The sequence below is a fragment of the Meleagris gallopavo genome, chromosome 24 (genome assembly GCF_000146605.3).
Source record: "Meleagris gallopavo isolate NT-WF06-2002-E0010 breed Aviagen turkey brand Nicholas breeding stock chromosome 24, Turkey_5.1, whole genome shotgun sequence".
Classification (NCBI taxonomy): Eukaryota; Metazoa; Chordata; class Aves; order Galliformes; family Phasianidae; genus Meleagris; species Meleagris gallopavo.
In genome coordinates, this window is record NC_015034.2 from 2,489,934 (window position 1) to 2,507,107 (window position 17,174).

Below are 17,174 nucleotides of genomic sequence, written 5' to 3' on the forward strand. Positions count from 1 at the left end.
TGCAGTCAGAGCTGGACCCCTGCACAGCACACCTTTGCCTGCCCTAGATAAGGGACACAAATGTATTCAGTCTATTTCCTCCCAGTCCTCTGCAATTTGCTCTCGTTTGTTCTGATCATGAGAACCGAAATTTGGAATTGTAACAGACCTCAGATCAGAAAACAAGCAAATTGCAGATGGTAAGGTGATTTTTTTTTTTATACGCAAGTTACAGTCCATGCACTGCAGCTTAATTGCATTTGCCCTCCAGCCTTTCAATTAAAAATAAAGCAGAAAACAGCACTTAAAGGATGGAAGTGAGAATGAGAACTAATTCTCCTAAAGAGAAAAATGCTACATTTGGAGGGGAAGAATAATTACTGCCAACGATATAATGAAAAGGGAAGGAGAATCCTTTGCTTTTGGACCCAGGGGCCAAAAGGGGTTTTCCAAACGAGGCCATAACCATAACCAGAGGCAGAGAAGACGACTGCAGAGCTCGTGGGTCTGCATCACTGCTCCTGAAACGCTGAGACCCAGCGGTGCTTTGGCCACTGACTTCAGGAGCAAAGAGAGAAATGAAGAAGCAGCCAAAAGACGCCCCTGTTTGGTGCCCTGGGCAGCTTTGCAAGCCAGGAGAGGCAGCCTCAGCAGGGAAAGGCATTGACTTGGGGCTCTGTGCTCCTCTGCTGTCTGATGGAGGTTTGCCCACGCTGCTTCTTAAGACAAACCGACTCCGTTTCCATTTGTGACATGGAACATTCGTTAAATCACACACCTTTCCTTCACCCCTGGCCTCCTAGCAGCAGGGCAGCTTGCACTGCCAGCACCCAGATGGCATTTGTTTCAGACCACTTATCTGTAAAGGAGACACCAGGCTGGGCAAGAGCAGAACAAAAGGGAGCAGCTTTCTGCACAGCAGGATGAACGGGTTTGGGAGTTCAGGGGGATGGGGAGCATTAGTTGTAATGGATGGCAGGGCCACAGAGCAAAGCTGCAGAACATCACCGTGCTGCGTGGACAGGACTGGGCCAGTTTTGCAAATGTTGATGCCTAGAAAACAGAAAGCATTACTGAGGATTTCCTACAGCCCAGCACAACTGAAACGAGAATGAAACCAGCAGTTCTCAGCTCGTTCCTCTAATTAAATCCATATTCTAATTTCATACAGCATTGGAGACTTTATCTACAAGCGAGGAGGGGTGGGGGAAAGCATTTTAAATAAGGTGCCAAAAGCAAAAGCCCCTGCTACTGCAGAGCAGCAAGCAGTACGTGTTAGCAAACAGCTCCATCTCCAAAGCAAAACAAACGAGGTAATTTAGCAAGCATTAAAGACATCTCAGCAAAGCACTTCTAATTGCAGAGGAGAGGCCTGAAGGAGAAACAAACACGGAAAAACTAGCTGCGAGGAGGATACATTAAAATTCTTAGCTTTGCCACTTAAGATGCTGTCTCTGTACAAAACACACATGCACCTGCAGGCAGACTGAACTGGGATGCAGCACTGGACCTTTCCAGCTCTTGGTGTCACCGGCACAGCTCGGGCTGCTCCAGGAGCACCCAGAGCAGAACAGGAGAAAGAAGCAGCCAGGTTTTCTGCCTCCTCTTATGACAGGGCATCCAGACCAATTACATAATTCATCCTTAATTAACTTACGGTGCTACCAGCTGCACCTTCCTAACCATGCCCCAGTGACCATCTGAGGTTCTGCAGCCGTTTACTGATGGTGGAGAACGACAAATTAATCAATGCTCCACACAGGAATTTCTAAGTGTTTGTTCATAGTAGTTCCAGAATCAGCCCAGCAGAACTGCTGGTGCCACTGACTGCCTGGAAGACAATCTGTTGTGCACCTCAGGGGAGATAAGGCAGTTAATGAGCATTTCTCCCTGCAGCCACAGGCATTGCAGCAGTCTCCAGTGAGCCCCAGGCCTTCCTCCTGGGTAATGGGAGCAGAAACTGATGCTATAGAACCGCTGCTTAAAATATTTCTGGCAGAGATTTGAGCTGATTGGGATTGTAAGCACTATTGCAACTATTATAGCAATGCTGAACATGCAAAATAAGCCTCACATTTCTAAAGCAAAAGCTTTTGAGCCACTCACATACAGCACTGGGGAGGGTCACAGCCAGCACAGCAGGTCAGGAGATCTTTGCTTCTGATCCAGGGTTTACTCCTTGGCAACTCCATCGTTCCACAGCGTTGGTGCAGAGCTCAGCACATCCCTGCTGCACCACTTGAGCACTCAGGGCTGCCTCCTTCAGAACAGACCCCACTGAAAGCACAGCCCTGCAAACTGCAGCAGCACAGGGTGCCAATCTGTGGTCTGCGCCAATCCAGGTTTGCTCCAACCATCAACCCATCACCACCATACCCACCAAACCACATCACTCAGTACCACCAATAAAGTTGAGCAAACACTGCTGAGAAATTCCCAATTGTAAACAAAACAGCTCAAGCACGAGGTGCTCGTGGATGTTAGAACAGTAAGAAATCCAGCAAATCCCTCAAGTCCTGAGCATCACCGCCCTGCATTCCCACAGCACTCCATCCCCTAAGGAAATCCATCTCCCCCAAAAGAGAAAATCCAATCATCCAGTCTGAATTTCAAATCATTTATTTTTAACATTCCTTTTGAAATACATCTCTGATTGTGCTTGCTTCAGAAATGGGACATACACAGAGATGCTGTTCTCAGAACAGAAGTAGCCAGGTTGGGCACTGCCCCATACAAACACCAGGCTGTGCAAAACCCCCACAGGCAGATCACAGCGTGTGCAACCCACATCTGCCAAGGGACAGTTCCAATTTGTTTGTCCCTTCCAAAACAGTAAATGCATTTTAAATACTGGGAAATCAGGTGATGGCTGCAGCAGGATTCCAATATCCCAGATTTGAAATGATACACAAAGTTTACAACTGCTGATCTCACAGGTGCTTACTGCTAGATTTTCCTCTTAACTCTAATTTGTTGCCATAATTATGTTAAACTGAAGCAGAAATTTTTTTCCAGCCTGAATCTTGCTTGAAGCTTTTTGTTTCTGTTTCAGACCCAGAGAAGTCCTTTGAGGCCTCTTTGCCCTAAAGCTTATCCATGTCCTAACTGTATTGGTTGCTCTGATTAAAAAGAAAAAAAAAAAGCTGTGCATTTTGCTCTAAATTTTGTTTTTTTACTATAAACCTTAATTTGCCTATGCTCTTAGATCACCACCACCACAACAAACACTGATTTAGAGCTGATGGTGAAGGAGAAAGCCAGCAGGAACTCCCACAGTCTCTGTTCCCATTATTTCACAAAGTCTGCAGGCAGAACCCCACATCCCAACAGCCCCACAGCCCACACTCCCTATGTCTGAGGCCCCACAGAAATAAATGCTCAGCACTTCCCAGCTGTGCTCCTGCTGATTTTGCCTTCTTGCTTTCAGGCACTTATTGTTAAGTGGCCACCAATGTGATGCTGAGGATAACATTCAAAATAAAGATGAGTTTTAGCAAAATGTTGCTTTCTAGTGGTAAAAAAAAAAAAAGGGCTTGACTGCTTGTCTTGTGCAAATGATTTAACAGCTTGATGGAGCTGTTAAATTTCTGCTCACGTCAGTGCAGCTGGGCTGTATTGGATGCTTTGCTGATTTATACTGCCCTGCTCACTCAGGGCCTCATTGCCCCTGAGTAAATTCACTAGGAAAGAGCACGTCATCATCTGGCTCTTCAGCTCTGTTCTATAAGGATTTATCCCAGTGGTGGCTTTGGTCTCCCCTACAAGTTGCTTTATTTCTTGCATCCTTATCCTCCATTTCCATTTGACTTTTCCTCTTGGAATAACACCCCATGATCAACATCTCCAACTCATCGGTGCTAAAAAACCTTATGTCATTCAGTACCTGGCTTGGTCTTGTTCCATGCAATGCATCCCAAAGTTGGGGCATCACCAGCACAAATGCATTCCTTGAGGCTGTGTAGGACTGCACACTACGTGCCAATGCACCCCCCCAAAGCCACTGCCCCAAAGCAATTCATTCCTTTTAGCTGCACCCCACAGTGTCCCTGCAGGAACACAACAACTGTGTGTCTGCTCCAGGCTCCCTCTGGGACCCAGACGTGATTCTGCAGAAAACTGGAGTTTCCCTCTGTCTGATTCAAAGACAGAAACGAACCTGAGCAACCGGGGCAGGGAGTGGGTGGAGGATGGGGGCTGCTTTTATCAGCACTGCCATTTTACTGAGGTTCATTTTAATGCATCTCTGCATTAATGAACTAAAAGTGTGTTTGGAAGTGACTCATAGCAGGGCAGGGGGAGGCAGTGGTGGTACAGAGACTCAGCTGGGCTTGGGCCAGACCTTGCCAAAGGTGCACACTGCTGAAACTTACAGGAGTGATAGAAGGCATAGATGTGAGCTATCTGCCCTGAGGACAGACTGAGGGATGAGAGCCCCATGGCACCGACCAAGCAGGAGCCCAGGAGCCCTCTCTCAGCAGAATCGAAGCACCCAGCAGCAGAAACATCTCCACGCTTCTGCTCTGCAGGGATGAACACAGAGCACATCCTTGCAGTGTCCATCCGAGGGCCCCCTCGTCCCCAGCAGGGCACCATCAGTTCTCCTGGCTCCAGCTGAGTCCCCTGTTCATTATTTAACACCGTGCATCTGCTGCATTCTCCATTTCCCAACAATGATAATAACGCCCTCATTAAGAGAGCTATAATGGAATTGAGGCCATTCTCCTGTTAAGACCAGCACCAGCCTCATTAAAAGCTTGCACAAGTGGGATATCACGGACAGTGCTATTTTGAAGCCACTTTTTACTATTTTTCCCTTTTGGATGCAAGTGCTGCTCTGATCTATTTCTGAATGCAGCTCCCTCCAAGCCTTTGAAACCCCCCTCCATCCCCACAGTGCTGAGCTCACTTCAATTTGGCCACCACAGCCTCCTGCAAAGAGCCCTGGGACCACCACAATGGGGTCTGTCCTGCTCTGTCCTGGCTGCAGGGCTCAGCATCCATCCTGCACAGAGCAGAAACTGCACAGGGTGAAGCCCTCGTGTGACCCTGACCAGAGCAGCAGCTGCTGGGATGCACACACACTAATTAGGGAGGCTGCTGCTTAGCGTGGGGAGATGGACTGTGACTCCCATGCCCATCTTGGATGCTACTGAAGGTTGAGGGCCAACACATCCGATAGAAAACAAATTAAGGTCATCCTGGTTATTCATTGCCGTGGGCTGACAAGGTGCAAAGCAGCCTTTTTGTATTTTCATGATACCATTATTGCTATTATTGCAGCTATAGCGATGCAGCAAAGGGCAAGCTGCCAAACTGCCACATACTTTGATTCAAGCAATTGATTAAAACATGAACTTGTAAGAGGCTTTATGCTTTGGAGAGCAAGAAAAATCACAGAGTATGGTCCTACCTAAATGCCTAAAGGGCTGTTGAACACACTGTGGGTCTATCTGATGAAATAAAGTAATTCTCCAAGAATTCAGTGTGTACTCACAAAGAATCAGCGTCGTCGAACACTAAATTTGAACTCAATCAGTTATTTACATTTACTGCGATAACAACTATGATTATATAAATGGTTTGGAGCTCTGGAGTGAAACATCCATCCCACGCCTCTGCTTGCTCTCATTACTCCATCCACCTTCTCTGCAGCGAATGCTGACGGGGATTTCTCCCACCTCGCAGCACTTTGTCCACACAACAGTGGATGTCTGCAGGATTCAGACTGATTTCAGAGCAGCAGCTGCATTCCTTCTCTCGTGGAGAAAAGAAAACCCCTCATTCTGCACTGCCTCCCATCTAGCGGGGAGGTTCTTCTTTCAAAATATTGCCTGTTCTGCTCTGCAGTTGTGTGCCTGATGCTGCCGTCCCGCACGGCACAGGGGATGCTCACGGGGCTCTCTCTGAGTTCTGTTCCTTGCAGGAGGGCAGAGATCCGCTCCCAGAAGCCGGTGGGATCCCAAACCCCGTGCTGGGAGCTCCTCAGCGAGAACAGCTTTGTTGGCAGAGGGGAACGGATGGAAAACAGAGCTCTGTTCTCCCTCCAAAATGCCTTTTGCTGACTGCGTGCTTTGATCCCGGATTAGGAGAGCATGTTGGAAATGAAGAGATGCTAAAAGCGAGCCGGGCTGAATGCTGCTGCTCAGTCCCAGCAGCACACAGCAAGCTCCTCAGCACCCAGCCTGTGCTGGCCAAACTATTTCCTTTTCTTCCACCTGCCAGGGAGCTCCAACGGCAATTAGAAGGCTCAGGCTGCTGGGGATGCTCTTTTTCCTTTGGATTTTTTCCTTCTGGTTCCAGTTTCCTTCATTTCTCTTTTGAATTTCTCTCCTTTAACTCCTGGCTTTTTGCCTTCGGGCGATTTTCCTGCTGAGCCAAGTGGGAAGGAAGGTGAAGAGCAAAACCAAGATGCAGAAACTCACCTCCCAAAACTCCGAAGCCCTGGCAGTGTCTGTGCCATCTGACAGCAGGGGAAGAGCTGAGAAAGGGGATAGGGAAAGCAGAAAGAAATCAAGCTTTTGCCACTTTGCAAGTCAAAAACGTCCAGTGGAAATGTGATATTTAGGCTGGCTTGGAGCTGTTACAACAGCCAAAAATCCTTTTAAATCATGCTTGCTCACTGGGGGGAAAAAAAAAAAGCAGAAGAAAGAACACACTCATCTGAGGATATCAAGGAAAACGAAAGGCAGAGATAACTAGAGAATGGTAGATGGTAAAACATGTGCAATTGCACCTCTTTTACAATAGACGTGGTTTCTTTCTCTGCTCAGCTTGACGGCTGAGCATGACAGCCTCATCAACAGCACTGTACAATAACATCTCCTTGCTATTAATATGCAAATTGAAATGCACACACTGATTAAAAACATATTAGACAAAGGCTATTGTCAGAGATGTACGAGCACACCACGAGGCTCGATTAGTGAGCAGCAGACCACAGAGGGGCTGCTGCTCAAACTTGCCAGCCCTGGTACGGCAAACCCCACTGATGGCCAGGGTGCCCTGTTAGCATCAGCACAGCAACACCTGCAGGTAAAGACCTGCAAATGGAGCCCTCTGATGTGCAGGACGTGGCTCTGTCTGAAGAGCCCTGCAGCTGGAAGAGCATGTAGCAAAGAGAAACATTGCTGGGACAGCAGGAATGCCTCCATCATCTCCATTCTGACACTGGAAATAGACTAAAATATGTATCCTGGAGTCTTGGGTGCAGTAATATAAGTGGGGAACACGTTGGGATGTTAATGCCTGTTTGCTTTTTCTTTCTTTAGGTCACAAATATTTAACAACCAAATTGGGTTCTCTCTGCCTCTCACTGCAGCAAACGCAGAGGTTCCAATCTGCTCTTTTGGTGGGAGGGGAGCTCAGAAGGACCCAGAGAACCACGGTGAGCACCCGGCACAGCCTGGAGGAGGGATTTCACTCATAGAACTCGAAAAGTGTGGAAAGTGGATCTAAAGGTCAGGGCTTGCTAATGAGGCTGATGCAAGAGGAACTTAACGAAGCAAGCACCATTTACACACGGGGAGCATTCTTCTCCCATGATTAATTTCTTCCTACGAAGTGGTGCGCCTCAGGGCAGAGTCACTGTACAGACTGTTGCCATAGAGCTTTATTGCCTTAACACGGGAAACCAGTTAAGAAAACATGCATTATTTGTGCTGTAATGTGTCTGAGCATAGAACAGCACAGGGAAGCAGCCCGTGGCCCTCTGAGACATCACTGGACAGCTTCACATCACAGCCTGAGGAACGGTATTGGTGTGTGCTACAGAACTTGAGCAGAACACATCTACAGCATCGCAGCTCTGGTGTTAGAATCACACCTCCAGCCACCAGCAGTGCTCCGTTAGCACTGCTCTGCAGGAATGTGTGTGTGTCTGATGCAGCCAGACCGATGGTTATTATCTTCACAGACACTTTTACGTGGAATTTTGAGCTGCAAAAATGTCCGAGCGGTGCAAAATCACCTCCTGTAATGTTCGGCTGTGCTGCATGAAAAATGCAGCCTGTGTAGCTTTAATGAAGAAATTAGAAGCGAAAGTCTTCACCCTCTCAATTTAAACTAACCTTGAGGGATGCAAGGGTTTCACTGCTTCCTTTGCCAAAGGTCCCAGATATATTGCACAGCCTTTAAGCTTGGGATGCTGTACCCATCTCAACATCAGAGCAAAGTGCGTGGTCTGGAGGCATTTCTGCAGGGATTGCTGACTTCCCACCAGGAGATTTGTCTTTTTATGTCTTGCTTTGAAGGCCTAATGAACTTCAGAAAAGGAAGAGATTAGAAGGATTTAGGGACCAAAGCCTGCAGCCATGCAGGCAGGCAACACAGCTGGGGGGGCCATCCTGGCTGCTCAGCCCAGCACACTGCAGCAGGAGCAGAGCTCTCTGCACACCTTCCCAGGAAAAGAGATTGTGTTTGTGCTGTAATTAATTTTGCTGCAATTAGCTCATTGTGATTACCTGAGCACACACGTTAGGAAATTCTCCTTTCTCTTGGCAGCATCACCTCTGCAGCACCCTGAGCACAAAGTGGAAGGAGGAGGAGGGTTGTGGGAGTCCGGGGGGAAGGAGCTCAGAAAATTCCCCACTCGCCTGCATGGTGTGCTCTATTTCTGTACCACGTTCCCTCTGTCAAGAGGCAGTTTACTTTCAGAAACACTGCCTTACATTATCACCCAGACCACGATAAATGAAAGAGCCCCATAGCTATGGAACCCAAGGAGATGCTTATTCATCTGCAAACAGCCCATTCTCCTGCACACATGAAAGGCATTGATGCAAGAGCACAAATTAATCATGTAGAGCTTCTTTAGCACTTCTACTGACCCCAGAGAGTAAACAACTCCATGCTGCAGCACATCCAACCTTTCCCTCTGCACAGCTGAAGGCAGAAGTCAGGGAAGATGTGACAGCACCAAAGGTCACGCTGTAAGGCTGCACTCCTGTCCTCCTCAGCAATGCAGTCGTTTTCCTCCACCATCTGAATTTTGCTTCTGTGCCCCCTACCTGATGCAGCTAAAAAAGAGGAGCGGGGTCTTTGCCCCACTTTCTTTGTAATCTCTATGATCAAACACGACCGTATTCATATTTATTCTATCAGCCGTGAGGATGAACAATGGTTTGTCCTGTTTGGTCGAGCAATTAGCCCAGCTATTGTACAGATGTAGCACGTCCCTTTGATTAAATGCCAAATGAAAATAAAGTGCTGATCATTGCCCATTATTTACCAATAGATTTCATATGACAGAAACAAATGAGCAAAACCAAAAACACAGACACAGGAAACCCACAATGCAAAACCACAGAGGTCTCATTTCTTCTTCGACTGGTGGGGGTCTATTGAGCTTCATTGCTGGCAGGCAAAATAAACACAGCCTTCTGCAGAGCAACGTGTGTTATTGATCTGCCTCCTGATTTAGGAGAATTATTTCTCTTCTCTCCCAAAGATTTGCAAAGGGTCCTTTAGAAATACATCTGGTGAGCTCAGGCTTTTAATTGCCTTTTCAAGGTAAAATAATCATTTTCACCAACAAAAGAGGGTTTGTTTTCATCAAACAGGTAGCGAGGTAGTGAGGGATTTCAGAGTCCCAGGTGAGATAGTAATTAAAACCGGTGGCACAGCACTGCCAGAAGGGAGGAGAGCTGAGCAGCTTCGCAGTGCCCATCGGGTGCAGCAGCACAGCCCTGCAGCAAACATCCCGGAGTGGGAGAGGCACAAAGAGCAGAGCTGCCAGCAGCAGTGACACTGTTTTCTGTTCCTCCATGAGCAGGCATTGCCCACAGCAACCTCTGCTACCGAGCTCGCTGACTTACCAGCAACCACACTGCAGACATACAGTGACAGCAGTGATGCTACGAACACATCAAATGATATTTGCACCACAGCTGCAGCTTTCCAGGTGATGTGCCCAACTGCTCCTCATCTGAAAGACAGCTCTGCTCAACGCCAAAATGCAGAGCAGCACGTTCTTCCTTTGCTTTGATTTATCAGTGTGCACAGAAGCGGGTGGAGGATGCAGATTAACCACCTCTGGACAGTTTGTTCACCAGGCAGAGAATTCACAAACCTGTGGGTTAAATTCAGTTTCCCAACACAGAGCCAGCAAGCAGAGAGGGGCACTGCTGACTTTCAGATGCTGCATTTCTGCTAAATGAACTGATGGAGCTGTAGGCATCACCACTCCCTTCCAAAGACAGCAGGCAACCTCTGGTTGAGGTGCTCAAAGAGGAAATGTCAGAGCCTGTTATTTCGGAGATGCAGAAGCAGGGAAATGGGCAGTCTCAGAAGGATTGTGCTACTACAGATATATAAACCAACCAGATTGCTCTGGAAGAGGTGGTGCTTAATCTCTACCAACATTCTCAAGGCAGGTTCGCTGCATGCAAAGTGCACTAAAGGAGCTGGTAGAACACGGGGCACAGCAAGGGTTGCTCTGCATCGCTTGTAGGGCATACTTGAAAATGTGATCTTGGTTATCTCAGTTCTTCACGTTGCAGCAGGCTGGGCAAGAAATCTGGTTCCTCTCTGCTGACTGCAGCAGAAAGCCTAACGCCACTGCAAACCCCCTCATTTCCAGTGGGTAAATACTCACATCTCAGCTCACCCCAACACCGGTGAGGAATTCACACCTTGCAGATGAGCTGCAGATGAGGACCCAGCTGAGATCTGCACAGCACTCCTCCTGGACATCCGAGGCTGTTGCACTGTTTTCTTTCCAATCCTTTGTGGCTTTTTCCTCCCTGTTAGCAAGGACCCATTCCCCGCCACGGGGCCTCGGCTGTGCAGCCCCTCTGACAGGTCCGGGAGGCTCTCTGGAACAGCTGGCACTGGGAATTGTCCCCACAGGGCTCCTGCATCCATGTCCTGCAAGCAGCCTCCATGGCAGCATCCCTGCCTGGCACCCGCCGCCCTGCTGCAGAACGAGGGGTGTTGAGCATCGGCGTGCATCCAAAGTCAGCAGAGCAAACAGCTCCCATCCACCCAGCAGCAGTCCTAAAGGCATGGCAAGGATCCTACGCTTTCACTTTAGCTTCCTCCGCTCAGTGAACCGTTTGTTCCTCTGAAGACAAAGAGGAAAGGAAAACATTCAGCCGTTATTCAATCCCTGCGATTCACTTTTGGCTGGCAACGTGTCGGCACAAAACCATGCTGGAGAAGGTGAAGGAAGTATGTTTATTTCTGGTTGAAGACTGATTACATCACTACCGTGGATTAATGTGATAGAATATTTTTATACTCTCGGAAGAAATCTAAGAATAAATATGAAAAAGTAAAATAGTTCCTTTCTTCTGTCTGTGGCGATGAGTGATGATTAAGCTGTCGTATTTACAGGATAGTTATCATTCTCTAAACTCTGTGCTGAATAAATATTATCTTGAAAGGGTAAAAAATCCATTGAAATATTTTTAACTCACCACAAAATTAAAAAAAATATTATTAATAATAATAATATTAAGATCCGTGTATCTGTCCAAAGCGAGGGTTAATTACGTGTCAGTCATCCACTGCATGGGGTCAGTGTCCAGGATAGCAGCTTTCCTCCCTGCAGGTGAGGCCTCAGTGCTTTTCCTTGCTCCAATGCCATGCACTGCTACTGATTCTTCAGGCTGCAACACAGAAATGGAGCGGGGTCACACTCAGCCCTGGTATTCCTGGTTTGGATGCAGGGCCCTGCTGGGTTTCCCTTGGTTGAGCTTTTAATGGGAGCAATGAGAACGGCTCGGTTTGTAAAAAAAAAAAAATACTGGAAACTTTAAGCATAGAGATGGGTTTTGTGAAAGGGAAAAGGGTGCCTGGATCCTCAGTTTAAATGGATGAGAGCAGCATCACCTGCAAACTCACCAGGAGACAGCTTTGGCCAGTGGGGAGCTCCTCGTTGGTTGATATCAGACTGATAGATCAGAAATCAAACTGATATGCTTAGCATTAAAACAACTAATCTGCACCAAGCTGTACTATTCCAGGGCTTTCAAATTATGATCAAAACAGCAGATATCGGAGATACCTTTATTTCCCCTTACTTTAAAGGGAAGGGAGACAATTTAATCCTGTAATGAGACAAAGTATTACTTGCTGCTCTTCATAGGCAGTGTAATTATTCAGCTGATCTCTGGAACCACTGAAATAATGACAAATTAGAATGCCTTTCAGTTCCATCTACCTTTTAGAACTATTCATCTTCTGGAGTTATTATCACTCCAAAGGCTTCTTTATATTTTAGGCAGTGGCCACCATACATCACAAAAAACACACAGAAAATGTTTCTGCTGCCAATAAAAGTTGCCATCAGCCACAACAGGCAGCAAATATTTGTTTATGCTTTCTGAAATAGATTGGAAAAGATATGGGAATGCAATCATGGTGAAGAGTGACATTTGTCCAGGCACGATATTTACAATATTTTGATTAGCTGTGATGGCTGAACAGCCAAGCAGCTTATGTTAATAAATGCCCCATTCCAATTAGACATCTGTGCTCTGAATCAGGATTTAAAAAAAGGAAAGGAGCCTTCGGTGGCACGAAGCCTGCAGTCATTGCTCCTGAGCTGCCCATCTATCTTCTGGGCTTTGCAGGAAGGGCTGGGAGGGAACAGTTTACATCAAAGCACAAAGAATGAAGAATTCTGTTGCTTTCAGCCCATTCCAAGGCCAGCACGTGGTTTTCTCCCAACGTTTTGATATGACACCACATCGTTCTGCAGTTCCTCACAACCCCATCTTTTGGTTGCCACCAATCCCCATAGAAACAGAGTGCTGGCTGTGGCCAGCTGAGCTCAGCATTGCTGGGTTTGGAGAAAGGAGGAAGGGAGAAGGGCAGATTAAAAAAAAAAAAAACACACACATCTATTTCTGGAAAGTAAGTCAAACAATGACTCAATCACCACTGCACAGTTCATAAATCCCTAATTAAAGGTTTGGAGCTCCTCCCTGCTGCAGATGTTCCACAGTCCAGTTCCAGTGCCTGCACAGCATGGCAGCACCCATCGGACTGCAGCTCCCAGCAGCACAGGGCAGATGATTCTGTGATGATTCTATGATGCTGGCAGAATGGGGAGCTTGAAAGAAACCTTCTCCATCTGGCTGGAGAGGCAGATCCCTCACTTTGGGAAGAGGTATTTTTAAAAGATGCATTTTTGCTTCATTTTCAAACTTAAAGCATCTGCATCCTGGAGAAAAAGTGGAAACTCATTACCCTGCTCTGTAAATTCATTGAGCAGAGGGATAAGGACAAGTTCAGTACCAGCTGCTTCCTCCTATGTTGCTATTCAACACCACAACATCAGGCGAGGCATTTCCAGCTACTTTTCCTCCAGCACTGCATGGAGATGCAGAGGAAGGGCTGAGCCCCACATCCCACAGAGCACCACCTGAAAGCTGCTGTGTGTTGGGTTATTTAAAGCAGCTCCAGCAATGGCCTGGATGCACGGTGCCCTCTGGAGAGCTCTGGAGCTATAATAAGTATCTGCTCCTCATCTCAGCCCTCATAAACATTCCTCTCTGCCAAAGCAGCTTTTCAGAGAACTCATCTCCCTGCTACATTATGGGTGCTCCCAGCTTCCAGCCTGCAATCACCATTCTGCCTGTCCCAAGCTAAACCTCTTCCTTTACAACTCCCTTTTTACGATATTAAGTATGACAAGCTATATAAAATGTTTTGTTGCCTTGGCAACTGCAATGCATTAGTTTCAATGTGGGTTATGAGGAAGAGGACAGCCTTGATGCTAACCCACAGTAATGAGAACGGCACAAACCAGTGGGCAAAATGCTGGACCAGGCATTGAGGGGAAGGGCCCCCACCACTCACAGCACTCTGCTTCCCTGTGCCCATATAGAGGAGAACGAAGCTACAGAAATGCCTTTAAACAAAGAGAGCAAAATCTGGTTATGCATTAATTAGAGGGTGGGAAGAGCTTTTGTTTTGCACGAACCCAAGCTGCCAGCCATTGTCTCCCATTCTTCTGCACTTCCCTACAGTTGTGCAGTGCTCGGATCCTGAGGCTGAAAGACGACTGTGTAAGAATGAACAATGGACAGAGGAAATGGAATAATCAGAGCCATTTCCCATAGAAATTGGACAGACGAATGTCTCTAATTGGCATTCCGTTATTACATTTGTAACACACTTTCTTACAAATTCATTACTTTGTTTTTCTTTGTACTGAATGCCCACGAAAATCTCTGGGGACGAGATTTAAATCATTAGCAACGAGCGATAAGAAACTAAATTTGGAATGACAGATAAGAATATTAATTTGTAAAAGGAGGAGGTCCTTGGAAGAACGGTGGAAGTCCTGCAGCCTCGGAGCTGCTCCTGTGCTCCTCCTGCCCCAACTTTTGCTTCCAGCCAAAGACAACAACCCAATGCTCTGCTGCAAACACACTCCATAAGGCTCCAAGTTCAGCCAAGGGAAAAAGATGAAGCAAAGTGCCTTTGAAGTTTCTGTCAGTTGGAAAGAAGCCTTTGGAAAAGCAGCAGATGAGAAAAGAATCCTCTTTCTGCAGGAATCGTGTAAGGGCTGGAGATGGGACTCTGCTAACTGCAGGTGATTGGGAAACAAAGCAGGAGGTGTGGGCACCAAACAGGGAACGCCAGGCACTCACTCACTCCATGCTGAATAAAAGGAGTGCATCTTTTCTGCACATCACTATTTCCCGTCCACGAGGCTGCTCTGATTTTAAACAAACTCCTTTTTCCTTTGCAATAACAACAGCAGCAATGACAGCGATAATAACACAAACACTGAAAGCCTGGCAGGGGAAGGATAAATTACAGCTCCGTGCCTCAGCAGCACATTGCAGCTGCTCCCACCTCGTGTTTCCAACAGGACGAGCTGTCAGCTCTGCTCTCCAGCAATGGCACTGACACTGATCCATCAGCACTGTCCCCTTGTGCAGCCCAGAGCTGCACTGCACACCCCGAGGAGCAGGGAGATGGGCTGGGGGCTGCCTGGGGCTCCCCATTCCCTGCACAGCCCCACAGCTGCCTCCCACATCCCACCCACCCGTGGCATGGAGCAGGAGGTTCATCACCACTTCCTCTCACTAATGAAGATATAAATGCAGGAAGGGTAATATGTGTAATAAACAGGACAGAGCTAAAGTGAATAGCAAAGAGAATCTCTGAAGGTCTAAGATCAGCAAGGGGAGGGCTGCACTTGTCTTTTGGTGGCTTAAGCAAAAGGAGACATTGGTGCTTACTGCCGGATCATCACTTGAACCACCCTTAAAGCTGCTTCAGGTACTTCAGTAATGAATGACATCTTTATGTCCTTCCTCTAATCTGGGCGGCCCTTGGTCCTCCAGCCTGAAACAGTTCCCAAAGCTCACATGTAAGTGTATTAAGAGAGATTAGTTCATTAATCTACTCCTTGGTACCGTGTCTCTTTATCACATCATTTTAATAATTTGCACTAATTGACAGAGCAGATTCCCTCCTAAACTCAGGAACTTGGGCAGGACATTCGCTGTAAATCACAGCACATTTTCAATTGGAAACACCTGATCCTATCCACCCCCCAGTGCTTCTGCTGGGGCTCAGCACACCAAAGGTGCTCCCAGCACAATGTGACCACAGGTACCCACAGCACCCCAACGCACACACAGAGCATCATCAGCCCTCAGCAAGAAGCATGAGGCATTCCTATAGTCAGAGAGAGTGGTGAGGTGCTGGAACAGCTGCCCAGAGAGGCTGTGGACCCCCGTCCATCCCTGGAGGTGTTCAAGGCCAGGTTGGATGGGGCCCTGGGCAGCCTGGGCTGCTGTGAGATGTGGAGGTTGGTGGCCCTGCGTGTGGCAGGGGGTTGGAGCTTTGTGATCCTTGAGATCCCTTCCAACCCTGGCCGTTCTGTGATTCTGTGCCTCATCACCCCAGCAGGCACAGATGGGCAGAGGACCCCCGGAAAACGGTGGTACCCACTTGGTCTGATGCTTGGAGCCCTTCAGGTGCGCGTGGTACTGCTCTATGGAGTTCAGTGTGACGTTGCAGATGTTGCACGTGTAGCTGCGCTTCAGGCCTGCAAAGAGAAGCCAGGTTTGTTAGCTGTGTACCCGCTGAGCTTGTTGGTGCAGGATGAGGGTTGTGCATGGAGAAAAAACATCTCTGTGCTGTAGGAAACGGCCTCTGCCTGTGCCACACACTGCTGTCAATGCAGCAGGCAGAGGGTGCCAACAGCTGCAGAACCAGAGAAAGGAAAGCGTACCATTTGCCCCTCACAAGCTTCTAATTAATCAGAAAGCATTCAGATCTCCCAGCTTTATAGACTTTTCTCCTTACAGTAACCTCTCTATGTACTTTTCCAGTCTGGGGTATCCAAGTACTGCTGAAGCCAAAAGGAATATTTGGAAAGGCACAAAACCACGCAGGGCTCAGAGGCGGCTGCCCAGGGACACTGTGGTCCCCTCAGCTGTCCCATGGCTCTCACAGAGCATCACCCTGCTCAGAATAACAAGCACTGAGGCCCCAGCTATTCCCCTGCTTTCTGCTGCACGGGTTGGGGCCGTTCCTCACCACATTCAGAGGCTGCTAACCACTTTTTTCCAAGAGGATCAACACATCCGTTCAGCTGAGGTCCCCTCCATGGCAGGGAATGGAGCAGCTCTGCATGCAGCCCTGCGTGCCGTGCCGGAACGAAGGGCAGAACAAAAGCAATTGCTGGTTTCTATAAACGGAGCAAACTTGGCAACAAGGCACAGAGGGTCGGTACAACTCGTGGGAAAGGATGAGGCTCTCCTCTCTGCAGAGTGTACCAGTTAACTTCGTCGTTCTTTCACCTTGGGAAAAGAATACAGCGGTTGCAAAGAGGAATTACAGAAACAGGCACTCCTGTGCCTCACCTAACATGTTTGCACTGCAAAGACAACGTGGCTGAATGTGCATTAAACACCCGTTTCCCTCCTGGACATCCTTGAAACAGAGAGATGGCAATCAGAGCTTCTGACTGCTGCTGTGTGGGGCGAAGCTTCACATAAATTAAGCACATAAATGCAGACCTAAGTGTTCCCAATCCCCGATTCTGATGTCTCCCTTAATAGTCTGCATGTAGGAGACCCATTTCTGCTCTCCTCCTCTCTTTTGTATTTAACATCCCAAGAATTCCCTGGGCATCCTGGGCGGCATTAGCATTGCTGCATTAAACACACATCGGCATTACAGTAAACCATTGATGCTCAAATAATTCTGTCTTGTTCTCTTAGGAA

General features: G+C 47.7%; 1 protein-coding gene across 2 annotated transcripts in view; it reads right to left on the reverse strand.

The window, feature by feature from the left end:
• Positions 1-2,588: 2,588 nt before the first annotated feature.
• The window catches only part of ZMAT4 (zinc finger matrin-type 4), a 49,723-nt gene continuing 35,137 nt past the window's right edge, over positions 2,589-17,174 (reverse strand). For both annotated transcript variants that reach the window (XM_010723140.3, XM_010723139.3), the window contains exons 6-7: positions 15,895-15,991; positions 2,589-11,585 (exon numbers count right to left, since the gene is read on the reverse strand). In XM_010723140.3, coding sequence (XP_010721442.1) covers positions 11,570-11,585; positions 15,895-15,991 — 113 coding nt within the window. In that variant the 3' untranslated portion in view covers positions 2,589-11,569. The remainder of the gene's footprint in view (positions 11,586-15,894; positions 15,992-17,174) is intronic.